At 47.2% G+C, this 27,985-nt stretch overlaps 3 protein-coding genes across 12 annotated transcripts; all 3 read right to left on the bottom strand.

Moving 5' to 3' along the window:
- Positions 1–152: 152 nt before the first annotated feature.
- Positions 153–12,823, bottom strand: LOC135092802 (eukaryotic translation initiation factor 2-alpha kinase 1-like). Of its 2 annotated transcripts, none has more exons than XM_063991486.1 (10): positions 11,635–12,823; positions 5,642–5,755; positions 5,304–5,385; positions 4,576–4,746; positions 4,230–4,370; positions 3,934–3,977; positions 3,454–3,830; positions 2,790–2,978; positions 2,239–2,379; positions 153–1,999 (listed from the first exon to the last, which is right to left on the bottom strand). In XM_063991486.1, the coding sequence occupies exons 1-10, from the start codon at positions 11,861–11,863 to the stop codon at positions 1,562–1,564; spliced, it is 1,926 nt and encodes a 641-aa protein (XP_063847556.1). In that variant the 5' UTR covers positions 11,864–12,823; the 3' UTR covers positions 153–1,561. The 2 variants fall into 2 exon arrangements, with proteins under 2 accessions (XP_063847556.1, XP_063847557.1); XM_063991487.1 differs by lacking the exon at positions 11,635–12,823 and adding an exon at positions 8,769–8,914.
- Positions 12,708–27,952, bottom strand: LOC135092803 (uncharacterized). Of its 6 annotated transcripts, none has more exons than XM_063991488.1 (9): positions 26,951–27,952; positions 26,159–26,317; positions 25,491–25,726; positions 24,970–25,094; positions 24,400–24,521; positions 23,584–23,716; positions 14,659–14,819; positions 13,689–13,782; positions 12,708–12,848 (listed from the first exon to the last, which is right to left on the bottom strand). In XM_063991488.1, the coding sequence occupies exons 1-8, from the start codon at positions 27,805–27,807 to the stop codon at positions 13,746–13,748; spliced, it is 1,830 nt and encodes a 609-aa protein (XP_063847558.1). In that variant the 5' UTR covers positions 27,808–27,952; the 3' UTR covers positions 12,708–12,848; positions 13,689–13,745. The 6 variants fall into 6 exon arrangements, with proteins under 6 accessions (XP_063847558.1, XP_063847560.1, XP_063847559.1 ...); XM_063991490.1 differs by having other exon boundaries at positions 14,659–14,814; XM_063991489.1 differs by having other exon boundaries at positions 25,500–25,726.
- LOC135092801 (ubiquitin carboxyl-terminal hydrolase 25-like) lies at positions 15,043–21,850 on the bottom strand. 4 transcript variants are annotated; one of them, XM_063991483.1, is made up of 2 exons: positions 21,751–21,850; positions 15,043–18,875 (listed from the first exon to the last, which is right to left on the bottom strand). In XM_063991483.1, the coding sequence occupies exon 2, from the start codon at positions 18,623–18,625 to the stop codon at positions 15,335–15,337; it is 3,291 nt and encodes a 1,096-aa protein (XP_063847553.1). In that variant the 5' UTR covers positions 18,626–18,875; positions 21,751–21,850; the 3' UTR covers positions 15,043–15,334. The 4 variants fall into 4 exon arrangements, with proteins under 4 accessions (XP_063847553.1, XP_063847552.1, XP_063847554.1 ...); XM_063991482.1 differs by having other exon boundaries at positions 21,683–21,759; XM_063991484.1 differs by lacking the exon at positions 21,751–21,850 and adding an exon at positions 21,555–21,570.
- Positions 27,953–27,985: the final 33 nt, after the last annotated feature.

The following is a 27,985-nucleotide window of genomic DNA, read 5'->3' as shown; positions in this document are numbered from 1 at the left end:
CTACTGTAGTCCATCCCATTCCCTGCTCACTCATCAGTCTGCTCCAAGACACCACAGGTTCACAAGGTACAGGTTCACTAATGCAGTGCAAGTATTGGAGCCATGACTGTGTGTGTGTGTGTGTGAGGATGAAGGAGACAACAAAAACAGTCCAGAATGCTACGTACTTTACTTACAAACAAATCAACATGCATGTGTGTAAAGCACTATACTTTTTGGTATAGAACACTGACTCACCATGCTTTCCTGGCCTGAGCCTCAAGGGAGCTCTATTTAAAGTGGACAATTTAAGCTCTTCTGCAAAATTTTGGCAACAATTGTGTACTCTTGGAGTAAATTGGTTTTTGGCATCAACAACCCAATTAATACAAAAAATAATAATAAAACCAAGACAGCATCACAGCGCCCCGCGGCGGCTGTCAGTGACGTTAATAATGCTATGCAGTATGTACACGTTAAAGGTAGTGTTGGGCAGCTGTACACTGTATATACGTATATATATATATGCATATCTATATATATATGTATACGGCTATATAACAATCTCGGCGACAGCAGCCAGTGGCACGCTGCCTGGTGCTGCACCAACAGCCTGCGCTGCGGCTCGTCGGTGCCTCGGACAACAACACAGTATCGGACTGTTTGTCTTGCCTCTTGCAGGGTCACCAGTTATGTACACTATGTTCACAGCACTATAACAATGACTGTACAGTGTCCAGATGTGTCTGGCAGCCTCTGGGAGGAAGGGCATAAAGTTTAAAACCAGTTTTCACAGGCCACACTTTCCTGAATGCGAACATAACTTTACAGTTCATCAGCATGCTGTCCTTAGTGGGTGAATCACACTCCCATCATGACAAACGCTTCCCACTCTACATCAAAATGCCTTTGTAGGGTCAAAGATTTTCATTCAAGGACTGACAGCCAAAGTTAAAATGATGCAACAGTTAATAAAATAAAGAAATAATTGCTCTCACTACATACTAACATTTGTTAGACAACTGTCTTTGCCTCCTCTCCCACTCAGGGAACCATGAGCCCGCACCAGCAGGCAACAGACTCAGTGTTGTGCCCCGGCAGCCCCAGCGCCCGGCCCCATTGCTGCCCCATCCGTGGCGGCGCGTCACCGTGCCACACAGACGCACTGGGAACCACCAACACTCCCATGCTAGACACTCTTCGGTCTGGTTCGAGGCAGTCCCACTGTGCCCACATCACTGGCACACAGGGGGATTGCCGGCCACACGTGCAGCGTGGCGCCGACAGACGGACGCTAAGCAGATGAGTTAAGAAGCTACTGGCGAGTGTTGCGATTCCCTAGACGTGCAGCAACAAGTCAGATGCTGGCAGGAAGTAGTGCTCTCTACAGCAGTACAGTGAGGTGCCTGCAATGACAGGCACAGGCTGGCAGGGTGTTGGTTCTGTCAAGACGGGGGAGTTGGGCCACGGCCCAAGGAAGGTTGGCTAATAGTTTCTAGCGGTATCAATTGTAATAACATATAAAGAAGATATAAGATATAAGAATGTATCACACAGACATTGGTAATCCACATCTGCAGTGCTAATCTTCGTTGGTCTGCACGGCATCACCAATCTTGCAGTCCCTCAGGTTACGCTTCAGTGCCTCCAGCTCTCGTGTTAAATCATCGTTTTGTTCCTTCAAGATGGCATTCTCTTTCTTCAAAGATGCAATTTCTTCATCCTTCGAAGAACGCACCTCCAAACGAACGGCATGGTTATTAACGGACTCCACAGCGGTAATGCGATTAGTCTCAATTGAAGTAACACTCATAAGCTGCGAACGAGAAAATTCAACAGAGGCAGCTGCAGCATCCACCCCCTGGGCAGTGAGCGTGAGTGTCGGCACTGGGAGGACGCCAGCAGCAACGGGGGATGACGGCGGTGGCTCTGGCTGGGGAAACAGCGATGACTCTAGTAATTCCTTGGCTGACGGCCGCTTGGCTGGGTCTTTATCAACGAGTCTCTTGATCCACTCGGCCTGCGGAGGAAGAAGAACCCAAACTAACCGAGAGAAGGAAGACACACCGGAGAGGAAGGAAACACATGCTGTAGGGAAACACAGGGACCTGCTACGTGGCAACTTGGACAAAACAAGTGTCTTTATATTAAACTTTTGCCAGTGTTGCAAACTCATATGCCAAACTGAGACATATAGTAAATCCACACATGCTACTCTGACACACATACACACACACACACACGTCACTGGGTACTCACAATAGAATGCCAGCGTTTTGTCCAGTCAGGATCAAGGTCGCCGTTTTCTTTAAGATTTCTGATAACGATGCTCCTCTCACAATCCGTCTTGAGCACCATGAAGAGCTCCAGCAGAATAATCCCAAGGCTGTACATGTCACTCTGTTAGGGAGACACTGGGATGTACTGGCCACTGGAATGCTGTGTGTGTGTGTGTGAGTGTATGGTGTATTGTTTGGGCTGTCCTCTATGGGAATCCCAGCCTGGTGTATAGATGTATAGGACTGTATTATGAAACCCCTACACTGCACCTCCACTGCTTTTAAAAGGCTCTAGTGCAAGTTACGTATGATTTTAAGGATGTTTTTACAGTTCTTGTGACAGAGTGATAAGATTTCTGTTATTTAAAGAAGGAACAGTCATCACAACCCAGCTAATCATCTCTGTGGCCTTTGAAAATAGTCACCATGGAAGAGGAAAGCATTTTTAAACAGGCCAGTGTCAGCAGGTCACTCTGGACAACACACCAAGCAGGCAATGTTCACAGAGAAACGGTACAGACAACGCCTCACCTTCTCCCCATAATTCCCTTCCTTCACCTCCGGGGCAGCGTAAACTGGAGTGCCCACATTGAGGGTATATTTGGCGGAGGACAGGCCGCTGGGTGACGAAGCGCTGGGCGGGTGAGCAATGAGCCGTGCCAGACCGAAATCCCCAAGCAGGACGTCGTTTCCCTCCAGCGTGAAGAGAATATTAGCCGGCTGTGAACGATGTAGTGCTTGTTAGTTTGGTGGCTGTGGAGGAGTGTGTGGTGTCTGTTTGTTAGTGGAGCAGTGTGTGGTGTTGGTTTGTCTGTTAGTGTTGCGAGTGGAAGAGTGAGGTACCTATTAGTGGAGCAGTGTGTGGTATTGGTTTGTCTGTTAGTGTTGGGAGTGGAAGAGTGAGGTGTCTGTTTGTGGAGCAGTGTGTGGTGTTGGTTTATTAGTGTTTGCTGCGTGTTGGAGGCAGATCACCACCACCAGTTTTGTTGAGACAGTAGTGATCAAGTGTGTTCACCACTGAACATGGCAGTCAAAACTACACTCCCTGACCACACCTGTACCATGTCTTGCTAGCCTTCGGTGCATCATGATAAGCCCTACCTGACTGACTCCTGAAGGGACTATGATATGGGGCTGAGGCACAGGCTGAATTACTGTGTGTGGTGTGAGGTAAGGAAGGCACCCAAACACTCACCTTAATATCCCTGTGTATGTATCCTCGATGGTGAATATAACACACTGCCTCTAAAACTTGACGAAAAATTTTCAGGCACACCGACTCCACCACCAGAGAGTCACTGACATTCCTGTCGTCCATCCACTTCCTCAGCGACTTTCCATACAGCTTCATCTGGATGTATAGGACTTCCCTGAGCGGCGGCACAGGGTGGGGCTGGTAGGGCAGGAGGGAGCTGTGAGGCTGGCCATTGGTCTGGGAGCGTTTGAGGCCCGGGGTGTGCTTGCCTGAGGGAGGCTGGGCTGCTGCCTCCCCCGGCCCAGTGTCCTGGAACACCACAATGTCGTCATCAGGGATGGTGCCCCCCTGTCCTGACGGGGGGTCTGCACACACGCCTGCAAGGAGGACCACGTCAGTCTTCTCACACACACACACACCAGGATGATCACATAACCATAACTTTCAGAAAGGTACGTGAGCTTCTTAAAATGTGCTTACTGTCATCACTGGAGGAATCTTCAGTGTAGTCACCACTCGAGTCACTGAAAGACATCAGAACGCATCACAACACACTCTTCACATCACATGAGCACAATATTCTGAGATCTGAGAGGCATTCCTTTGGAAGAAACAGAAGCAGGCAGGGAGTTCCAGAGTTTACCAGAGAAAGGGATGAATGACTGAGAATACTGGTTAATTCTTGCATTAGAGAAGTGGACAGAGGAAGGAGGAAACACAGAAGCAGGCAGGGAGTTCCAGAGTTTACCAGAGAAAGGTTTCCACACATCTCTCACCTGTCGAGTTCCCTGAGGGTGGCACCGGCCCACCTCTCCAGCTGCAACCAGGCCGTGTAGTAGCGCACCACATGGGGATGGTCCAGCGTGGCCAGCGTCCTCACCTCCGGCACACACTCCTCCAGGGAAGACTCGTTCATGCTACAGGATGGACACCACACGCCTCTTCAGTATAACACAGGGGGAGGCACCAATATACCTGACTAAAAGAATGTCAATGTGTGCGTGAGTGTGTGGTGCTCTGTCTGATTCGCCTTGTGTGGGACTGCCAGCATTAGGTAACGATATATAAAACCATTTTCTGAAACCAATAAAAAGATAACAGCAAACAAATCCCATTACTCACTCGTCCATCTTGACCACCTTAATAGCATAGTCCACCTTCTCCAGCTTCTTCCTCGCCCGCACTACCCGGCCAAAGCCACCGTGGCCAAGCTCCTCCAGCTCTTCATATTCCTCCTGGTACCTGGTGGTGGCCTGGTATGCTCCAAAATCCCTCTTTGGGATTGGCCATTGCCTGTGATGGTGGTGAATGGTGTTAGTGGTGGGATTGTGCCAAAGGTGATGACTGTATTGATAGTAGTAGTAGTAGTAGTAGTAGTAGTAGTAGTAGTAGTAGTAGTAGTAGTAGTAGTAGTAGTAGTAGTAGTAGTAGTAGTAGTAGTTGTTGTGGTGAGAGTAACAGCAGTAATATGATCACTCACTAACAGGCTATAATAATAATAATAATAATAATAATAATAATAATAATAATAATAATAATAACAATAATAATAATAATAATAATAATAATAATAATAATAATAATAATAATAATAAACAATAATAATAAATGAGACTGATATTACTGTTTCATCTTTAACTGGTAAATGAAAAATTATATGCACAGCTCTCTTTGTGTGTGTGTGTGTGTGTGTGTGTGTGTGTGTGTGTGTGTGTGTGTGTGTGTGTGTGTGTGTGTGTGTGTGTGTGTGTGTGTGTGTGTGTGTGTGTGTGTGTGTGTGTGTGTGTGTGTGGGATGACAAGATAAAAGACAAGACAAAACAAGACAAGGTAAGACAAGGCACACCTCACCTTGACAGCAAAATCCTGATCCACGGAGACTGCAAGGTGGGCTGCTGCTGCCTGAACAAGTCAAACATCTGGAGGCATAATCCTGTGTGGGGTAGAAAGGATGCCATCATTGACAAACTCCCATGGGAACTTGTATTCATAAATGCTGACCTATCCCTCTAACACCACACTATAAATTGTATTCGTCAATCACACACACACACACGCACAGTAACTTGTATCTGTAAATGCTGCTCTCTCTCTCTCTCTCTCTCTCTCTCTCTCTCTCTCTAAAACTACACGAGAAAGTATCCTTCAGAGCCAAATAGAAAAAAACACACACACACACACACACTTACCCCAAAACACCTGTTCCCTGACATCCTTGGAGGCAGCCTGCAGGAACAAGATTATGTCCCTGCTGGATCTGTTATCTATGAGCGCTGCGATGGGCTCGGCGAGACTCCTGATGTCTGGGGAAAGATGAGGAAGGAGTATCATTGCAGGTACAGCTCACAAATCAACACAACTTTCCTTCATAAACACTAACACAGAATACAGAGGAAGACAAGTTTAGGTTAGGTTAGGTTGGTTAGATTAAATGGCAACACACCTTGAGGTCCTCCCTGTTTGTCTAACATACAGGCAAAGTTGTAGGCTCAAATTGACAAGCAGCAGCACACCTTGAGGTCCTCACTAAGCTGTCTGTATATCTATTCTATATCAAATACTAATGGAAGAAGCAAGGCAGCTAACGAAAAGACTTGAAATGATCTTAATGTTTCAAAGGAGTACAAAGGAAAACAGACACCAGCACACCTCGAGGTCCTTATTCAGCTGTCTGTATACTAATCCTACACTGATGTAAGAGACAGGACAGCAAAGGTGGAGGCTCAAAAGACATCAAAGTAGAAGTGTTCTTAAGTGAATGTCATATGGGAAATCGAGTCTTTTTGAAGTTGTAGATGAGGTGGAAAAAATTAATGAAGAGTTTGGACTGAATCTGTGTGTGTGTGTGTGTGTGTGTGTGTGTGTGTGTGTGTGTGTGTGTGTGTGTGTGTGTGTGTGTGTGTGTGTGTGTGTGTGTGTGTGTGTGTGTGTGTATCACTGGGTACTAGAAAAAACATTTGAATGCAGCTGCTATTTAAGTCTTTGTATGGATGTTCTGCTTCTGTAACAGTACAAAAAATGTTTTATGGCGTGGCCAGTAAACTTTTCAGGGTGTGTGTGTGTGTGTGTGTGTGTGTGTGTGTGTGTGTGTGTGTGTGTGTGTGTGTGTGTGTGTGTGTGTGTGTGTGTGTGTGTGTGTGTGTGTGTGTGTGTGTAAACATCAAACCAATAGCTCAGAGGGTATAAAAATAAATAAATAAATAAATAAATAAATAAATAAATAAATAAATAAAATACATAAATAAACAAAAGCAACTTAAGAGAACTCCATCCCTTGCAACATGACGCCACCAACGCACCTAAGCCAACAGTGATAAGAAGATAGCAAAGAAGCCTACTGTTCCGGGACCCTCAAAGATAGAGCAAGCCATGACTCACCCCCGCGCAAATAAAATCAACAAGGGGAGGTTTAAAAATGATGTAACTTTGCGCTTGTCTTTCATTTCCTCTCATCTCGTCTCTCGGTCTTTAAAAAAATCTCTCATGTTTTCTTTCAGCCCTTCAGTCTTTTAACATATTCTCTTCTTATCTCTCAGTCTCTCAAATCATTCTTTCTCTCTTTTTGCCGTCTCCTATTTTCTCTCAAAGTCCTTCAGTCTCTCTCGCAGTCTTTAAAAAAATCTGTCGTTTTCTTTCAGCCCTTCAGTCTTTTAACATATTCTCTTATCTCTCAGTCTTTCAAATCATTCTTTCTCTCTTTTTTTCCCTGTCTCCTATTTTCTCTCAAAGTCCTTCAGTCTTTCAGTCTCTCTCGCAGTCTTTAAAAAAAATGTCATGTTTTCTTTCAGCCCTTCAGTCTTTTAACATATTCTCTTATCTCTCAGTCTCTCAAATCATTCTTTCTCTCTTTTTTTCCCTGTCTCCTATTTTCTCTCGAAGTCCTTCAGTCATTCAAAACATCTCTTATTTCCTTGTCTCCTGTTTCCTCTGTCTTACTCCAGTCCACTCATTTTTACAAAACTGACTGGTAATTAATTAATCAGGTAAACTTCGATATTGAGGAAGTCACGGTGGCTGTTGGGAATTTTAAGGGTGTTTTCATGAGAGAGAGAGAGAGAGAGAGAGAGAGAGAGAGAGAGAGAGAGAGAGAGAGAGAGAGAGAGAGAGAGAGAGAGAGAGAGAGAGAGAGAATTTTCCGTCTCAATCATTCGGCAAATCTTAAAAAAAAAAAAAAAAAAAAAGGAAACTGTATGAAGATTATACATACACCACCACCACCACACTTATCATGCAATACTTCACAACAAAATCAACTACACTACATACGAACACACGCGCACACCCATCAATTATGTTCAGTACCACAACCACCACCACACAACTGCACAGTCAACTTGAGCTGCATTCTCGACCACCACAGCGTCTTATCTCAACAGGCAGGCAGGCAGGCAGGCAGGCAGGCTCTGGGGAACGTCGGTTTGTGACGTTTGGTAAATGTTAGTGAGTGTTTTTTTTTTTTTTTTTTTTAAGGATTCTAGTGATGGCGTAATAGGCTGTTGTGGAAGTTATTAGGATTTTCAACTTTTTTTTTGTGTGTGTCGTGAGTTTAATAAGCATTTTACATCACCAGCGTAGAGAGAGAGAGAGAGAGAGAGAGAGAGAGAGAGAGAGAGAGAGAGAGAGAGAGAGAGAGAGAGAGAGAGAGAGAGAGAGAGAGAGAGAGACTTGCTTTTCAATCATGTGACTTGGAAATTCACATTCTGACCAACTCTTGTGCTTTTCAGTTCTTTCTCTCTCTATCTCTCTCTCTCTCTCTCTCTCTCTCTCTCTCTCTCTCTCTCTCTCTCTCTCTCTCTCTCTCTCTCAATAGCTTTTCCGACAACCACAATATTGAGTCTGTTGAGATGCCAGTGACGGCGTAATTCTCATCCTTGTTACTTTTCGGAAAGCCCAACATTCTGCAGCCTGTTGAGAGTTGCACAGACGCTGGGAGGCTTAAAGGTGAGGCCCATCTTCAAAAACACTTTGTTCCTTCGCCACGACTGAGTTTAAATGCCACAGCGATACTTAGGTGGGTTTTCAAGACTATTTCTCCTCGTCACAATGCAGAAAACTTGCTAATTCGTCACTATAATCGTAAAACCACAATTAAATGCACGTATAGCTTGAAGTGGTGCCTTTGGAGAGCAAGGGGAGTAAGTGTGGCGCAGTGATTTCTGAAGATGGTCCTAAGCAGTGACCAGGGGGACTCCCAGTCGCTTAAAGTACCCCAATCATGCACAGCTCTTAACGTTACCGTCACACTTCATACTTCCCTTGACACTCAGTTGTTCTTTCCCACCCTGACAGTCCAACTGGCTTCACAATTCACACCACCTCTAATTCTTCCAGAGCTTGTGCCAGGAGCGGAGAAGGCGTGCGCGTTCATCTTGCCAGTCTCGTTCTAAACACGTACTCCTACGGCCAGGCTGGGCTGCTCCTTATATACTGTGTACCTCCGCTATGACGTCACGGCGTAGTGTTACCAATGCCCCGTCTTTTAATCAAGCTATATTAATTTAAAGGTTGTGGTCTTAATTCATGTAATAACACTACTACTACAGATCCCGTGTTTTGAAAAGCTTTGTTCTCTCATTAGTGTGTGTTTGTTTTGTTTTGTTATTTTCTTTCACGCTATTTATTTTTTTTTCACGCTAGACAAGGAAGCCATTTTGTTAAACTTAGTATCTAATCTAATACTACTAGACCAAAGCCCGGGTTCTCAAAAGCTTTCGTTACGACTGGGAAAAAAAAAAAAAAATAATAATTTCCTCCCCATTTATAATACATAACTCTTGCTGATCTACAACTCCCGCTAGACTCACGAAAAACACTACAATCCCCATTAACCTTCCCCTTGAAAAATACGACGAAGGAAGGAGACTGTGAGGGGAGAAGACAGCCTTAGGTTTGTGATTGGGTTCAAAACTTTAAGATTACGAGAGTACTGTATTTAGTCACTAGATTCATGAAAACTAATATAAAAGTCCTCCAGCAACTTCCCCTCGAGCCTTTAAAAGTTGTCTAAGGAAACAGTGAAGGGGAATGACAATGGCGTCTTGGGTATGTGACTGTGTGAAAGGTTATGAATGTGTTACATCTAGCCACATAATATTTTGTAAAGGAATCGTCATTTAACGGCAAACACCACATTTTAATGGTTTTCTGTATAGCATAATGCCTAGCGGTAACAGCCTGCTCTGGCAACACTGGTTCTCTGTGCACTATACGTATGTGATTACAATTATGCCATTGCTCAGATATTATTTATCTATACCTTTTTTTTTTTTCCCCTCGTAACACTCCCTTCATGCTTCACATCTAACACTTCCAGTACCGCCGTGTTTGTTAAGTTCACGATGCCCATGTTTCAAGTCTTCCTCGTTTATTTCTCCCCTAAGTAATCAATTCCCTTGAAGAAATACAACCAGGCAATGCAGTAAGCGGTAACCCGTTATCAGACCCCCCCTCTCAGCTGGCGGGACAGAGATGCCAACTATGCCTCACACAAACACAATACTCTGCCCTGTACCTGTATGTCTAATCCTGAGCGCTACGGTGTTAGATTAACTATTCGTGGGGGATCAGGGGCAGCGGGAGATGGCAAGGCAAGACGGTGGTGAAAAAATATAACTCAAGTAGTTTCTGCATACAACCCGCGCGCATAAATACACGATTATGTGGATTCTAGCGATGCCCGTCCCCCCCTCTCCTCTCTCACACTGAATCCTAGTACCACGCTCATCCCTTATTCCCTTAGAGGTCAACAAAGTCCTGCTAGCATTAACAGTACCCTGCGTCCCTCAAGCTATACAAAGCAATACAAGAGAGAGAGAGAGAGAGGGAGAGAGTGGGGGAAAATTTAAATTCTCCTGTTCCCGCCAAATTTTTCGGGCGCGGATCGTGATAGTTCTTGTTTCCCGCCAGTTTTACACAAGTTAAGACACATGATGCAACCTGTTTGTTCTAGAATGTTCCGCTACCCAGTACGTTTTGGCGGGATATGATTGGTTCATAACTTTAGTGTGTGTGTGTGTGTGTGTGTGTTGGGATGAGAAAGGGTGGGGCGAGGTGAAAATTGTGCTGGCTGGGGTGGAGTGTTGGGGAGCGTGAGGCTGGGGTGAAGTGTTGGGGAGCGTAAGGCTGGTGTGTTTGGGGACATGCAAGTTAGTTACGTCAAGAGATTGCGCGCGAATACATGACTTAAGAGATGATATAACTCTCTCTCTCTCTCTCTCTCTCTCTCTCTCTCTCTCTCTCTCTCTCGTAATATCATGTCACAGAACACTGAAGCTATATCAAATAAACTTGCCCTCCCCTTTAAAGCGTACTTCCCGAATCCAAGTCAATGCACCCAAGAGATAAAGGTAGGAATTATGATCAACACAAATACAACTGTAGCTAACTCGACTAATTATCTCTGTGGGTTTATTAAATAGTCGTGATAAGGTTACGTGCGTTTTAAAGGGTGTTTTTTATGGTTCTATTTACAGATTAACAAAATTTCTACATTATTAACACTCGGTGTAATCATTTGTCTTGGAAAATAGTAGTGAAGATAGAACAAACAAAACGTTTCTGAATACGAGTCTAGATTATGAAGAGAAGATCTGAGAGATGAAAGTCGGGGCACAAGAAATCTTGCTCTATAATACAGTGGTCCTCGAGGCAGGAAATGAGTCAGCAACGTAAGGAAAGAAATTATAGAGAACCAACATATCAGTCATGCATCATCTTTCCCTCCCTGACACCTCTCTCTCTCTCTCTCTCTCTCTCTCTCCACGAATATTTTCCAAGGCCACAGAGATGATTAGTAAGGTTATCATGAGTGTTTCTCCTCTTAACTATGTAGGAATCTTCTTAATACGTCACTAGAATCATAAAAAAAAAAAAAAATAATAATAATAATAAAAATAAATAAAACTACAACTTTCTGAGCCGTAAATATATCCTTAAAACTCGGAATAACTTCAATTACAGCCCTCTGAACCGTTGGAGGATGCAAAGGTCAGAATCAGCTGGAAGACTCGTGGATAACGCTAACCCTTCACTCTAGGAAAATGACCAAGGGAGAAGAGAAATGGGAAAGCGAGATAGAAGGTTGAAGGAGAGCACAACTGCAAAAGATAGGAGTCAAAGAAGATGCAAGGGACAGAAACAAGGGGACACTCGTGCATTCCGCCAATTCACTCTTAGCGCTTACCTCCCGGCCTGCAGAACCTTGTGATGGGCTGAAGGGTGCCATAGCGGGAGCTCCTGGTGGTGGCGGTGGTAGAAGTGGAGCCGTGCAGGTTGACGAGAGGCGCACGTACCCACGCTGGAGGCCTGGGCTGTCTTCTTCGGCCACGTCGTGGGTTAAGCCTATCTTGCCTGGCTTCTAAGTACCCGTTAGTCCAGGGGAAGGAGTGTGAGGGTCCTTCAAAGGGATCCATGGGTCACGGTACAAGGGCAGGGTTTTGGAGATTAATGAATGGGATTAAGTGTGCATGGATAAGCTTTCAAGGCGTTTTTGTGAGATCATGAGTGCACAATGGGAATCTAAGTCTTCCTGAAGGGGATTAAGTGTGTAAGATAAGTTTTGAAGGGGTTTTAGCGTGATTAAGCGTGTACAAAGAGGGTTTCAGTAGTTTTAGTAGGTTAGGAAGGCATATAGAGGATTTAAGTCTTCCTGAAGGGGCTTTAAGTGTGTAAGATAAGTTTTGAAGGGGTTTTAGCGTGATTAAGCGTGTACAAAGAGGGTTTCAGTAGTTTTAGTAGGTTAGGAAGGCATATAGAGGATTTAAGTCTTCCTGAAGGGGATTTAAGTGTGTAAGATAAGCTTTGAAGGGGTTTTGGTGAGATTAAGACTGCATGAAGAGGATTTAAGCCTTACTGAATAGGATTAAGTGTGCATGAAAGCTTCAAGAGAGTTTTAGAGGGATTAGAATGCATGGCGTGGATCTAAGTCTTCATAAAAGGAATTAAGTGTGCAAAGAGGGGTGCGAGTGTCCAACGAGTGAATAAGTGGACATATGAGATTCAAGAGATTCAAGCGAGTATGGAAGGGATCAAGTACATTATTGCAGGATTAAGAGCACAGCGAAGGATTCAGAATTTACTAATACTTTTTTTTAAGCGTAGGATATATTTTTAAGACCAGGACAGTGAAAGCTGCACTGTGATGAGAAAGATTCGGTTATGATGAGTGAGTATTCTTAGTATGGCAAAAAAACAAGGGGATTCAGAATAGGAGTACCCGTTTTCTTTCAAGCACAGGGTAGAGAAAACTGGACAAAAGGGGGACTGTGATAAGAATGGGTTTTGGAGAGAGGGTTTCTGTGTGGCACTGGTCCAGGGTGGCACTGATTGGAGTGGTCTTGTCTTGGAGTGGGGACGGGAAAGGGTCCAAGCTGCCTGGGTCAAACAAGGTCACTGTATCTGCAGGAAGGAAAGAGGAAAGAATTATTAAAAAAAAAATAAATAAATAAAATAATAATAATAAAATAAATAAATAAATAAATAAATAAATAAATAATAATAAATAAATAAATAAATAAATAAATAAATAAGCTTAGTACTAATATTTAATCATTGTAAGATCACTATCTGGGAGAAGAAGAGAAATCAATTAAGGACTAAAAAATAGCAAAAAAAAAAAAAATAAATAAATAAATAAATAAATAAACAAATAAAGCTTATGTTAATGAGTAGTACGTCAGTGAATCTATTACATTACTGTTTTGTTAATTGATCAATGCACCATTAATATTTTTCTATTGTTATAAGACACACAATACTGTCTTCATAATGGCATGTTTGGTTAGCCTCTCTATCTACCATTGTTATCTTTTCTGTTGTAATGAGAAAGAACAGTGGTGAAGCCAATAAGTGACAGAAATCATGGTGAAAATCTTACCCCACACACACACACACACACACACACACACACACACACACACATATGGGCATCAGGTACAGAGCTATTGGGAGTCAGTCAGTGCATCAGTCAGCAGGCTTTATCAGGGAACGGTGTGATGAAGAGATGTTAAGAAGAAGAGAGATTCAAAGCCTTACAGAGCAGATGGCAAGATTGTAAGAGACTTATAGCCTTTCAGAGCAATTTACAACCTATCATACCAGTGCATAAAGCTGTCTAACCTTTTTAAACCTCTCTAATTCATGGATCAGGGATGACAAGTTGAAACAGACAGGGATATCTGAGACTTGCCTGAAACAGTAGTGAAAGCCAAACCAGACTGCTTTTATGATTATTCTTACTGTTAAGTCTCCTGCTCTTGAGGGAGTCTGTCAGAGTGTGTGAGGTACCTGGTCTTGTCAGGAAACTATGAGTAGATCAGGATAGCAAGGCAGGCTGAGAGAGAGTGAGGGAGAACTTAGGCATGTGGAAGTGATGCAAGATTATTCCACTCACAGCCACCACTACAATCTTATCAGTGATGACATGACTAGTGTGTGTGTGTGTGTGTGTGTGTGTGTAGGGGATGAGAAGCCAGAAGGGTCCTCAATGAAACTCTACACATGGTCAAGTCTTCACCAGGTCCTTTTACACAGTCTCCCCCCCAATCCATGTGTTGCAATGCATTATTCTCTCCCCAGGACTGACAACAGAGACTAGCTTGGCCTGGCTGGGTTCTCATGGGTGATCTTTTCCACTGTTATAACATCTTTATGATATGTCTGTACAATCATGAAAACACCCTTGAAAACCCCAACAACTTCCACTACAGCCTGCTAAGCTATCTAGATCTTGAAAACACCCTTGAAAACCCCAATAACTTTTACTACAGCCTGCTATACTATCTGTGATCTTGAAAACACCCTTGAAAACCCCAATAACTTCCACTACAGCCTGCCAAGCTATCACTAGGATCTAGAAAACCCTTGAAAACTCCAACAACTTCCACTACAGCCTGCTAAACTATCTGTGATCTTGAAAACACCCTTGAAAACCCTAATAACTTCCACTACAGCCTGTTATACTATCACTAGAATCTTTAAAACACCCTTGAAAATCCCAATAACTTCCACTATAGCCTGCTAAGCTATCTAGATCTTGAAAACACCCTTGAAAACCCTAATAACTTCCACTGCAGCCTATTATACTATCACTAGAATCTTGAAAACACCTCTGAAAACCCTAATAACTTCCACTACAGCCTGCTAAACTATCACAAGAGAGAGGGTGTGGGTGTGTGTATGTGTCTGAATGGCTGATATGGGGACTCACCAAGGCCCATTGTAAGTCTCCATGTTCTTGGACCAGGCCACTGATCTGGGGAGGGCACCAGGCTGTGAGTGGCGCTGGGGTGTCCTCTTGGTGGTAGAGGTGACGGGCACAGGGCAGGTGCAGGGCAGGGCAGGCGGGGACAGGCACGGGTGGTCCCTAGGCTGGGCGAGAGGAGGCTTACTCAGGGGGCAGGTGGAGGAGAGGCTGCAGTGAGCGGACTTTGACACAAACTAACATAAAAGCGAAAAGATGGAACCGTTTTTTCTTTTTAAACTGATGCGAGACACACGGAAAAAGGGGAAGGAGAGAGAGAGAGAGAGAGAGAGAGAGAGAGAGAGAGAGAGAGAGAGAGAGAGAGAGAGAGAGAGAGAGAGAGAGAGAGAGAGAGAGAGAGAGAGAGAGAGAGAGAGAGAGAGAGAGAGAGAGAGAGAGAGAGAGAGAGAGAGAGAGAGAGAGAGAGAGAGAGAGAGAGAGAGACCAACACATGCTCATGTTTCCAGGTGTTTCCAAACAGTGTTCTTGTTAAGATCTGTAGTCTGTGAAGTATGAAGCAGGGCTGAGGCAGAGCCAGCACGCACAGGGCAGGAGGCAGGGGCAGGGGCAGGGGCAGGGGCAGGGGCTGAGGGGCAGTACAGGATGAGGCAGGGAGGGGGGGAAGAGGTGGGGTGCCCTTGCTTCACACACTGTCCTCAACACTATCACAGTCTGGGGGAGAGTCGGGCGGGGCGGGGCGGGGCGGGGGCGGGGTGGCCTCACAAGTCGCTGGTCTGGGCCTTGGAGGCGGTGGGGGAGGGGGCGCGGGGGGCGGCTCGGCCATGATCTCGCTGCAGCACTTGAGGTACTCCTTGTACAGCTGCAGCACGTTGGGGGGGCGCGGGGTCTGGAAGGGGCCGCTGCTGCGCACCTCGGAGCCGGCGTTCATGATGGTCTCCAGCAGCTGCTGCACCATCTTAGACTTGGCCGGCGCCACCACCTCCCACTCCTGGTCCAGCAGCAGGCACCAGCGAGCCCGCACCTGCTCGATGGTGGTGCGGTCCTCCTCTGTGTCGCTGGACAGCAGCTGTGCCAGCGCCGGCACCAGCAGGCCATTCACCACGCCAGGGATGTCTCCCAGCTGCTCCGCCTCCTCCTTCACGAAGGTGTCCAGCACCCGTTTGCTGAGCGCCACCAGGCAGGCGTTGCGCGCCTGGCACAGCACGCGGCCATTCAGCGTCTTCCTGGCACCGGCCGGAGGCCGCTCCTGCAGCTCCCGGTGGATCTGGCACGCCCGCAGCAGGTGCGGCAGGGCGCCCTCCAGGGCCCCGCGCTGGTGCTGCCTAAAGCCGTACACCAGGTGCCAGGTGCAGTCCACCAGGCAGCGGTAGTGCCGCAACCAGCCGCGGTACTGGCCCTCCTCTGCCCGCCGCTGCTTGTCCGTCAGCTGGCGCAGCAGGTGCAGGGCCTCGCGCTCCGCCTGCTCCACCAGGGGGCTGTGGTGTGCCAGACCGCGGGCCACCTGCAGCACCACCTCGCATCCGTACACTTGCAGTAGGAAGTCGGCGTTCTGCAGGTTGCGCATGAGGTACACGCCAAAGTCCAGCAGGGAAGGCTCGCAGTACAGGCTGTTGGTGTCACTGTGCACCACATCCAGATTCTGTAGCTGTGTCACCTGCTGGTTGAGCAGTGGGTACAGCACGTGGCCCGCTGCCGCCGCCTTGTCTGGGGCCTTGGTGAGGGCTTCCCGCACCATGTGGGTCAGCATGGTCTCCACCTCCGTGAAGAACCTGCTTTCCTCTCCCTCCCGCAGGCACACCACATCGGGCGAGCTGGGTGCCGGCGCCGGCAGGGACGCTGCCTCCGCCGACGCCGCTGTCTCATGCACCTCGGGATGAGCAGCCTCCTGCCGGGCGTCCCACTCCTCCAGCTCGCGGCTGAAGGCCTGGTTGTCGCCCTTGATGTGCTCCTGCAGGTCCAGGGCTAGGCCGGCCAGCAACTCCTCCTGGCTCTTGGGAGCGGAGGGGAAGAGCGTGGGATAGCGGCCCTGGTCGATGTAGAGGAGGCAGTAGGCGCTGGTGTTGTTGTGGCCGCCCACGCTGTCCTGCAGCACCTCCTGCCAGCTGGCCTCCACCACCTGGATGTCATTGAACTTCCGCCAGCCACCGGCCTGGGGATCGTGGATGTACACCCAGTAGTGGCCGCCAGAGGCCTGGCCCTCATGCACCACAGCGGCGTGCAGGCGGTAGGGCACCTGGCGCAGAGCTGGCTCCTCATACACCTGGCTCAGCTGGCGCTCCAGCTCCCCAATGAGGCGCCGCAGCTCCTCCACCTGTGCCGTGACGTCCTTGAGCCAGCGCATCAGGCAGCCCTGCAGCGTGGCCAGCTCTGTTCCCGAGATGGAGCGTGGCGCGGGGGGCAGCAGACGCATGCGCTTTGAGGGGGACGGCACCTGCTGGGGTGGCAGCTGCTGCTGCTCCCCTGCCCTGTCCTCCTCCTCTTCCTCCTCCTTGGGAGCAGGGGAGGGGCGGGGCATCCAGTCCAGGCCATCCTCTGCCATCTCCACATCATCCTCCGCCCCGTCCACCTCCATCATTGGGGGGGAGGGGGCATCCTGGCCCGGCTCGCCCCCGGCCTGGGCAAAGTCAAGGGTGTAGCGCAAGATGTCGGCAATGGGGTACTGGGCCGCCCCAGAGCCGTACTTGAGGTAGCGGTCCAGGGTGCGGTTGAGGGCGCCCAGCTTGCCCCGCAGGCTGGCTACCCGTACCTGCTTCTCCCGCACCAGGTCCTTGTTGGCCTCCATGTAGCGGTCCATGTACAGGAACTCAGGGAACTCAAACTTGTTGTGTACCTTCTCGGCGCGCTTCTTCTCGTGGGAGTACTCGTAGCGCGACAGTGAGAACACCAGCACCGGCGGCAGCATCTTGAACCACGTCTCCTGCCGCGGTGGTGCAGCGGCGCCGCCACCGCTGCTGCTGCCGCCGCCGCCTGGCGCGCTGCTGCTCATGGACGCCAGGATGCTGTCGTGGATGTGCCGGAAGTTAGTCACCCGCAGCGGGTACTGCCCAAAGGCCTCCTGCTTGGGGCCCTCTTCCTGCTGCTGCTGCTGCTGCTCTGCATCCTGTTGCTGCTGCTGCTGCGGCGCCTGCTGCTCCCCCTCGGCAGTGGCCTCACAGGCCTCCTTCTTGGCCTGGCCATAGAACAGCTTCATGATGGGGTTGTCAAAGTCGGCGTCCTTGGAGATGTGTCTGCCGGAGCTCTCTTTCTCCACGCCTTGGCGGCGCAGCAGCTGCTGGAACTCCTCCTCCAGGCGCTCCAGCAGCTTGTGGGTGAACTCGCACACGTCCTGCTGGGCATTGCGCCGCATCTCCTGCCCCTGGAACACCTGTACAGCCAGGGATGGGTCCACGTACTTCCTGTGGGAGCCAATCATGAGGGCAAAGAGGCGGCGCAGCGCGGGCACCAGCTGCGGCCCCTTGTGGCTCTCCTCCATGTGCTCCTCCACCTCAAGGTTCTGTGGGAAATCCAGGATGAGGTCCCTAAACACCGGGATGTGGAAGAGCGGCTGGATCACCACGTTGAACCAGCATGAATTGCCGATGTTCTTGAGGCCGACAGGGCGGCCCTGCTGGCGGCACCGCTCCCGGGGGTTGAGCAGGTCCACGGTGGCCTGGGGCTGAGAGTCCTTGAGGGACGCCTCCAGGGCGCGGGATACCTCCTGCTCCTCCGCCGACATGCCCTGCAGGGTGGCCGCACCATCCTGGTCTTGCAGGCTGAGGGCGATGGCTTTCTGCAGGTCGTCGTTCTCGTCGCAGGACAGGTCGATGGTGGGGATGTCCTTGCCCGGCGGGTGGTCCTGGTGAGGGGGTCGATCCCCCAGGCCCCCAGCAGGCTTGTGGGGCTCGGAGCCCAGGGTGATTGAGGGGGGCATGGCCGCCTCCAAGGGGAGCGCTACGTCACTCTGGCCGGTTGTGTCCTGCGCCACCCCACACATGGGGCGCCCGCCTGCCGCCCACCCTCCACCACACACGCCGCGCTCCCACTACTTCATGGGGGGCTGCACCGAGGGAGGCTGGGGGCGAGCATCAACACACAGGGGCAGGGAGTGTGTGGCCAGGTGGAAGCATCACCGGGGCCACCACTGTCACATCCTCGGCCCTCCACACACGCTCCACACACTGCCGCACTCCTACACTCTCTCAACATCCATAACACCTTATACTTCACAATTCATAGTCTAAATTCTGGAAGGAGAAGGAGAAACACTTTACTACGCACATACTCACAGGACTTCGAGGGAGACTGTCGCGTCACGCCACACACCCTGCACACTGACGGGGCTGAGGTCTGAGTGGCGGGGCGCTGGTGACCCCTCGTGCACCACACCCATGCAGACCACCACAAACTGAAGCACATTCCACGAGGGCATTCCTTCACGCGCAAACGTAAACGTGTACCCTGCGTGACTTTCCCTCCAACACGGCATGGCAGGGGTCACTCACAAGCACCACGGCCTCTAACGCTTCTCGGTTACCAAATCCTGTGTGCCTCTGCCCCTGGGTGTTACAGGCAGGAGGGGTGTGAGTACCAAGGTGCCCACGCCACACACACTAGTGCTGTAGTGTCGTGCCTCTGCCCACTCCAGTAATCCACGTACGTATTTCAGCTTTAAATGTTTTTCCTTACAGTTAATCAACGGTCATCATTCATTACCTCTTTTACATTACTTATCCTTATCTTGGACGGTTTGTCTCATTCCACCTGCTGTATTTTATCATTTCCACTTCCATTCTGCCACTACAAGTCAAGTTTATACATTTCTTACCCCCATCTTCAGAGGTTTGTCTCATTCCACCTGCTTAATTTATCATTTCCAACTCCACTGCCACTACAAGTTAAGCTTATTCATTACTATCCTCATCTTGGAAGGTTTCTCTCATTCCACATGCTTAATTTATCATATCCACCTCTGCTCTGGCACTAGAAATCAACCTTATACATTACTTATCCTAATTTCACACCTCTGCCGATACGAGTGAATGTTAACTTCCACTATGGCAAAAAAGACAGAAGCACAGGGAGGCTTGACACAACACCTGACCTAAGGCTGTGGTGCCACGTCTGCCTCAGTGAGTGTGCAGCCTGAGCGAGGGACTGTCATCAATTGTGGAGCTAAAAGAGGTCTAAGCCACTGATAAGATACAACTGAGGGAGCAATGTATAAAAAATTTCAATATTTACTTTAACAGGTCTAAGCCGATGATAAGATACAAGTGACTGAGGAAGAAATGTATAAAAAACTTCAAAATTTTCTTCTTAAGTGTGGATTAATAACTGTCAGACTACTATATAACGATCTGAGAAAACTGTGTAAAAAGTTTAAACATTTTCTCAAGCGTGGATTAATAACTGAAGCAAACTATTAAATGATGTGTGTGTGGACATTTGATACTGAAATAGGACTGTGGTTGAGGAGAGAATGCCTGAATACTTAAAAGATTTTCTCAAGGGTCTTACTGGGTGGTATGAAGCAGATGGAGGACAGAGGAGATGAAGGAATGAACCCTCACTCATCCAAGGTACAGTTTTTAGGAAAGATTTGAGAGGCGGGCTAAGCTTTAAAGATGAGATAGCAGTGGCTCCGTCAGCTTGAAATAAAGGAGAGAAAGATTAAAACTACTAGAAATGTTATTTGGTATGGTGCCAGAAACAGGCGAGGAACTATAAGGAGAAGCTATAAGGGAACTGTCAGGTACCTCGAACACCTGCATTTGGGTGAGAAAAAGAAGACGAAGAGTAGAAGTAATGCTCCACAGACTGAAACTTAAATCCAAGGCTGCAAGTGTTGTAGAGGTTAATTAAGAAAAAAACTTGTAGCGGTGTCAAAACACTTAGGGGTCATTTGCGGCCCCCTCCAAGACTGGTGTACGAGTGGCCTTGATATTTGTTGAGTTTTAAGTGCAGTGTGTGTGTGTGTGTGTGTGTGTGTGTGTGTGTGTGTGAAGGAAGTCTGTAGTGGACAAGCTGTAATTACTACCCCCTCCTTTCAAGCTGTGATGTACCAATAGGAAAACTAATGGGGGATGTGAAAAATTAATACAACTCTCTCTCACTCTCTCTCTACGCACACACACACATGCACACGAGGGCTGAGGAGTGGTCAAGAAGGGAAGTAGAGCAGGGAAGGAGGAGCGTAGAGAGGTGGTACAAAAAACTGAGAGAGAGAGAGAGAGAGAGAGAGAGAGAGAGAGAGAGAGAGAGAGAGAGAGAGAGAGAGAGAGAGAGAGAGAGAGAGAGAGTAATTGGGTTAATGAAAATAATGGTGAAAATAGTAATAACAATAATAATAATAACAATGATAGTAATTATAATAATAATAATAATAATAATAATAATAATAATAATAGAGAGAGAGAGAGAGAGAGAGAGAGAGAGAGAGAGAGAGAGAGAGAGAGAGAGAGAGAGAGAGAGAGAGAGAGAGAGAGAGAGAGAGAGTTGGGAGTGGCAGGGGAGGGGAAGAGGGTGGGAGTGTTCAGGAGACTGTTGCCGTGACCCGAGACTTAACACTTGAGGAAAATGCAAAAGATATGAACAGTTTAACATTTTCACCCTCGGGCTTGTACCACGCTAGTCTCCCCAACACTGCACAATGAAGGGCTCAGCAGTGAAATTAATGAACTAAATGAATACAAACCTAACCTAACCTAACCATATGATAAAAACACTATCGTAATTTCAATATTCCGACTGACAGGTAAATACATCAGGTAAGACTGAGGCAAGACATCCACTTAGCTGACGTAACTACAAGTCCCACACAGGAAGCCCCACGGTTACTTTGGCGCCCTAGTACGCAGATCCCATCCACCACAGGGCCAGGAGCGCCACACACACCCCAGCACCACCACACACTACTAAATCACCAGCACATTCAGGACTAGTCTCGGCCACTTGTCTCAGCCCCGCCAGTCCGCCACAATCACCGCTTCCCAGGCCTCCCCCACCAGGCTCCCAGTACCCTACGCCTCCAAGGGCACCCCAGGGTTCCTACAAGGCCGGTGGAGCTATTGGAGGAGGAAAAATAAGGCGAGGAGGAGCAGTGGGGCGCCGAGGCCATACCTGGTGCAGCTAAACACCTGAGGCTCGCGTCGCGCACTTTTGTTGACATTACTACTTTTCTTATTATTCAGAGACATGATAGTGATTTGTAATATTAATTAGTGATAAGTCTTTGTGGTGTGATATGACTGGTTGTTAGTCCAGATAGTCATCGGGTTTTTTGTTAAAAGGATAGTTCGTAAAGGATTCCGTTCCAAAGGCATATCCAACTCATTGGTTGTTTTGTTACTGATGAAATTGCGTTAATATTAAGGCCCTTTCACACTGGTGGTTTGCTCGCGCGACTCAGCTCGTGCGTGTGGTCAAAACGTGCCACCGAGTCTTGCCAGTAAGTCTCCCGTGTGAGGAGGCTGCTGCTGAGAGGCTCGCAGCCTCACGCAGCCTGTGGCTGTTGCATCCTGGACTGATGAGGAAGCTGTGCTGTATTCATTCTCCCTCCACGTCGCCGTCGTCACTGTGGATACATCCTATAACTCCTGTGAGCGGCTGATACTGGCGTAGCTTTACACTCTAGTCAACAATGCTAAAGCAGGTGCTAGATTTTTCAACTATTTTAGGATGTCAGAAGACACTTCAGCCACCTTCTCACATTAATCAAAGAACCTCTCCACAGGACATGCTCTACTGAGCAAGAGACGGTTTGTCACTGGGATAAAAAAAAAATAAATGAATAAATAAAAAAAATAAAAATAAATAAATAAATAAAATAAATAAATAAATAAATAAATAAATAAATAATAATAGTAATAAAAAGTCGCGCGATTGAGCTGCAGGTGTGGAAATGCAGTCCTTGACCGCTCTCGGGAACAGATTAGCGCGGGTCGCGAGATTTTTTTCCCAAACGATTTGGAGTGTGGGGGCGCAGCGCAAGTGATGCGTGTAGAGAAAACGAATTTTATGGTTAACTTAATGATAATATTTTATTAACAATCACACACGCTCTCTCTCTCTCTCTCTCTCTCTCTCTCTTGTACACACCGCCCGTCGCTATCTCACCGTCTCATCCATGATTACCATTATGCTTACCACTTGGAATATTTATTTTGACCAATTCCTTCATTGTAACACACTGACTTTGAGAGTGAGGAACTTTTCTTGGTTTCTTTTTCGGCATCAGCTGACTACTAATATCTCTCACTACTGTCCGCCACCTTACGCTTGCCGAAAAAGAAACCAAGAACAGCTCCTCACTCTCTAAGTCAGTGTGTTACAAACAATGAAGGAATTGGTCAAAATAAATATTCCAAGTGGTAAGCATAATGGTAATCATGGATGAGAGAGAGAGAGAGAGAGAGAGAGAGAGAGAGAGAGAGAGAGAGAGAGAGAGAGAGATTGTTACTAAAATATTATCATTAAGTTAACCATAAAATTCGTTTTCTCTACACACTCTACATCACTTAAGCTGCGCCCCTCCAAATCGTTTAGACAAAAAAAATAAATAAATAAAAATCGCGTGCGGGTCATTAACTAATATCTCTCACACACTGACTGAACTGCCCAGCTAACTTATCTTAATGGATCACCAAGGCTGCCATGGTTGTATAAGTAACCAACACAAATAAATAACATCCAGTATTGATAAGTAGAGGAATTAGCCGTGAGGGGATTTAAAAAAATACTACAGTGATTATGTATGTATTTCCAAGTGACACCCATGTATCCCTTGGGAGGTGGCAACACTGGACAACTTTTTGTGATAAACAGAATGAGTCCACACATCAGCTGACATGTGTGGTGGATTTATTTGTAGTGATGGATGGATGGAATGCTCTCTCTCTCTCTCTCTCTGACACACACACACACACACACACACACACACACACATCACCTAACCTCAGCACGTCCCCTGAAGTAGACACACACTCCATGTCCCCCAGAGAAGGAGAGAGTGAGTCTGTCTAGCTGCAGGCACACACCAGTTAACCTCCACAGGCTGCCTCCTTCCACCAGAGCTGCTGGAGGGACACTGTGGGAGAGGCAAGGTTTATGTAAGGGGTCATGGCATGGTAGGGAGAGGCTGGGTGGAGGGGAAGCTGGACAGAACATAGCAGTGTGTAAGGGGTCATGGTAAGCTAGGAAGAGGCTGGACAGACATGAAGATGCACAGAATATGAGGTACAGAGATAAAGTATAGAGAAGTGAGGCTGGAGAAACATTTAACACTACAACACGAGAACACAAGGGTTGCTGCAGGAAGCCGTCAGGCCTACACGTGGCAGTCCCTGTATGAAATATGCCTGCCTATTTCTTTCCATCTCTCATCCCCCATCCACAAGTCTGTCTAGCCTTTCAAATCACCTTATTGACTCACTAACCTAACAACCTAACTAACAACCTGATTACTGCACCTATTCCAGCTATCCACCACTCTGTTCAAGAACCAATTCCTTCCTGTCTCCCTCTTAGATATAAATTTATGAAGCTTAAACCACTATTGCTTGGCCCAGTCTGATTACTGAGAGAGGATGAGGCTGGAAGGGGACAAGGATATGAAATGGTTATGAAGAAATGAGGATGGGTAACCAAGGAAGAAGAGGAGGAGGACCTAATGCTGTTTTTCTGCAGGAGAGGAAGAGAAAGGTATCCAATATAGTGTTTTTCTTGAGGATATGAAACTTATGAAGATTTGAAAGTGCAGTCCAGTCTTACCCTGTGGTGCCTTTGCTGAGTGAGAAGGTCAGGAAGGGGTCACAGCTGCCCGTCATGGGGTTGATGGCAGTCAGGGAGAGGTCTGGCTCCCCTGGTCTTGGCCCCACCACAAACAGCAGCTCCTGGGGGAACAATGAGTGACTGGCTGATAAATGAAATGCTGGGAAGTTTAGAGTGAAGTTTAAAAGGTTTAAGACTGTGTGACTGGCTGACCAATGATATGAAGAGTTTACCGTGAAATTGGAGTCAGGCATTAAGAGATTAGAGCTAAATTTTAAAAGAATTTAGAAAAGAGCTGCAAAGGACAGGAGATACTGAGAGAGAAATGAAATGAAATGAGGATTCAAATCGTCTCAAATTTTTAGTTATATTTTAGAAAGCTTAGAGTAAAATTTTAAAAAGTTTACCGTGAGATTGGAGTCAAACATTAAAAAAAATAAAGGTATAAATTTTAAAAGGATTGGAGACACTGAGAAATATGCAAGTCAGAAAAAACTGGAGGAGATTTAATACATGGCACCAAACCCTCCCTGGGGAAACAACAAAAGGAGGAGGTCAAGACAGCCTCACCTGCACCGCCAAGGCCCACAGCACCCTGGTGACTGGTGAGGGGAGGCAGCCAATTACAGCATCCTGCCAGGGGTCAAACAGGGTCAAGGCCTCTGCTGACCAACACACCACCACCCCTGAGGTTCCTGTGAGGGCAAGGGAGGCGGTAAACACTGGTGATCCAAATGATGACACAATAATGAGCCTGTTTTGTAATAAATGGTAGTTTCAATTAGGAAACAGACATTTCTTGACATTATGCATAAAATATATTTGTCCCCAGAGAGAGAGAGAGAGAGAGAGAGAGAGAGAGAGAGAGAGAGAGAGAGAGAGAGAGAGAGAGAGAGAGAGAGAGAGAGAGAGAGAGAGAGAGAGAGAGAGAGAGAGAGAGAGAGAGAGAGAGAGAGAGAGAGAGAGAGAGAGAGAGAGAGAGAGAGAGAGAGAGAGAGAGAGAGAGAGAGAGAGAGAGAGAGAGAGAGAGAGAGAGAGAGAGACAAAAACAACAAATCACACACACACACATACACACACACAAACCTTACCAAACTCACCACACTCAGAAAGCAAGGCTGTGATCCCACCACCACCACCACCACCACCAGCAGGCAGGGAGCAGGTGGAGGGCCGACACACCAGCTCCCACTTCTTGGCCCTCCGAGAGTATGTCAAATCGAGGTCCAGGAGGATGAGGTGGGGGTTGTCTGAGGTATCCTGTGGTGCCCAGCTGATCACCACACTCCACTCTCCCACAACACACAGGGCAAGGCCGGAGGATACACTGGGGAGAGGGAGGGAGGGAGGATGATAAGAATAAGAGATATATAAGAGATATAGAGATATAGAGATTGATAAACAGTTAAATATGATAAGTAACAAATAAACCAGAGAGAGAGAGAGAGAGAGAGAGAGAGAGAGAGAGAGAGAGAGAGAGAGAGAGAGAGAGAGAGAGAGAGAGAGAGAGAGAGAGAGAGAGAGAGAGAGGAAAAAATACACAAATAAACCCAAATTAGCAGGAAAGACCAAGAGAAGGGGAAAAGGAGGAAAAAAGAAAAGAAAAATATAAAAAGAGAAGTGGAAAATTAGGAAAAGTAGGGAGGAAAAAAGGAAAAGCAAAAAGAAAAGGAAAAAAGAAAAATAGTAAGGAAAAAAAAAGGAAAAAAAGAGGGAAAACAATTATACTTCCTAATTTGTACTTTTCCTGCGTACTAACCTAACAGGAGACTTAAGGGAGGCCGAGGAGAGCTGCCAGTCCTTCCCACACAAGCTGACCTGGATGTACATAACCTCCACCTGCTCCTCCCCCTCCCTCTGTGCCACCATCAGGAAACGCCCCTCCTCCCCTGACGGCAGCCCCTCCACTCGAATGTCCCTGCAACACACACACACTCTCTCTCTCTCTCTGTGTTTTCAAAGGCCAAAGAGATGGTCAGCCAGGTTCTCAAGGGTGTTTCTCCTGTTCATAGTGTAGAAATGTTGTTAATCTGTCACTAGAGCTATAAAAACACCCTTAAAAATCTGTGTCAATTCAACTACAGCCTTTTGAATTGTGAAAACACCCTTAAATATCTGTCACTTTAACTAGAGCCCTTTGAACTGTAAAAGCACCCTTGAAAACCTATGTCACTTCAAGTAGAGCCTTTTGAACTGTGAAAACATCCTTAAAAACTTGTGTCACTTTAACTAGAGCCCTCTTGAACTGTAAAAAGCACCCTTGAAAACCCAGATCACTTCAAGTAGAGCCTTTTGAACTGTGAAAACATCCTTAAAAAATTGTGTCACTTCAATTAGACTCTCTGGAACCATAAAAACACCCTTAAAAACCCAGATCACTTCAACTAGAGCCTTCTGTACTGTGAAAACACCCGTAAAAACTTGTGTCACTTCAATTAGACTCTCTGGAACCATAAAAACACCCTTAGAAACCCAGATCACTTCAACTAGAGCCTCTGGAACCCTAAAAACACCCCAGCAATATTCCAGCACCCACAACATCTGCAACTACCTTATATCACCAATGTTCCTTATGCTGTGTTGAGTCTCCCCGACCAGCGTCCACCCCCCAGCAGACGGCCGCCACAGTCCCAGCCCACACTCCTGCACCACCAGGAGAACGCAGGAGGTAGCAGTGGTGGCGAGGGCGGTAGTGAGCAGCACGCCATGTCCCTCCTCCACTGGTACGGTCCACGCCTCCACCTCCGTCCCCTGTGGCCCCTCCACCAGCCTTGCAGAGGGGATGGAGCTGGTAAAGGAGAGAATGGACTTGTCTGTGCTGTCTGTGCTGTCTGTGTCTGTTTTGTCTTGCATTGTAGTGTGTTTCTGGGTCCTCCTGGCTGGTGAGGTCCTCCCTGTGGTGTCTGGAGGGTCTTCCAGTTCAAGTTGGGTGTTCTTTGTCTTCTTGTTGTCTGGGATTAATTTTTTCCCTGTTTTTGCTGTTTTGCTGTAAGGATTGTATTGTGCTGCATCCTTAGTGTACTTTATGGTAGTAGTGTTTGTGCTGTCTGTTCTGCTGTAAGGATTGTTTTCTGCTGCATCCTTAGTGTTCTTTATGGTAGTATTGTTTGTGCTGTCTGTTCTGCCACAAGGAGGGTTATTTGGTCCAGCCTGAGTCCTCATCTCATTGACTCTCCTGCCCTGTGAAGTGTGGCAGTTTTCACCACCTTCTCTTCCCCTGGTGTGTGTTCCTCCCTGGATGTAATGTCCCCTCGTGTCTGGGTTGAGGTGGGCTGGTGAGCTGGGAAGAGCTGAGATGCTTGGGTCCCTTAGTAAACTTATGAATATACTTGTCAGTCTTAGCTTGTGTCTGTCTTCCTCTGTTTCCTTGCTTTTTATCTTTTGCTGTTGGTTCCTTCCCTTCCTCATCAATTATCATGTCCTCTGTTTCCTCTATTATCTCTATTGTGCATTCTAAATCATGGCAATTCTCTTTTTTCATTAATTCTTGAGCATTTTTTCTTTTTTTATCATCTGGTATTGCTTCCTTTCCTTCCTCATCCATTATCATTTCCTCAGTCTCCTCTATTACTTCCCTCATGTCTCC

Source organism: Scylla paramamosain, chromosome 41 (assembly GCF_035594125.1).
Source record: "Scylla paramamosain isolate STU-SP2022 chromosome 41, ASM3559412v1, whole genome shotgun sequence".
NCBI classification, from domain to species: Eukaryota; Metazoa; Arthropoda; class Malacostraca; order Decapoda; family Portunidae; genus Scylla; species Scylla paramamosain.
The sequence above is the reverse complement of the archived record's forward strand: the minus strand, read 5'-3'. Positions and strand labels throughout refer to the sequence as shown.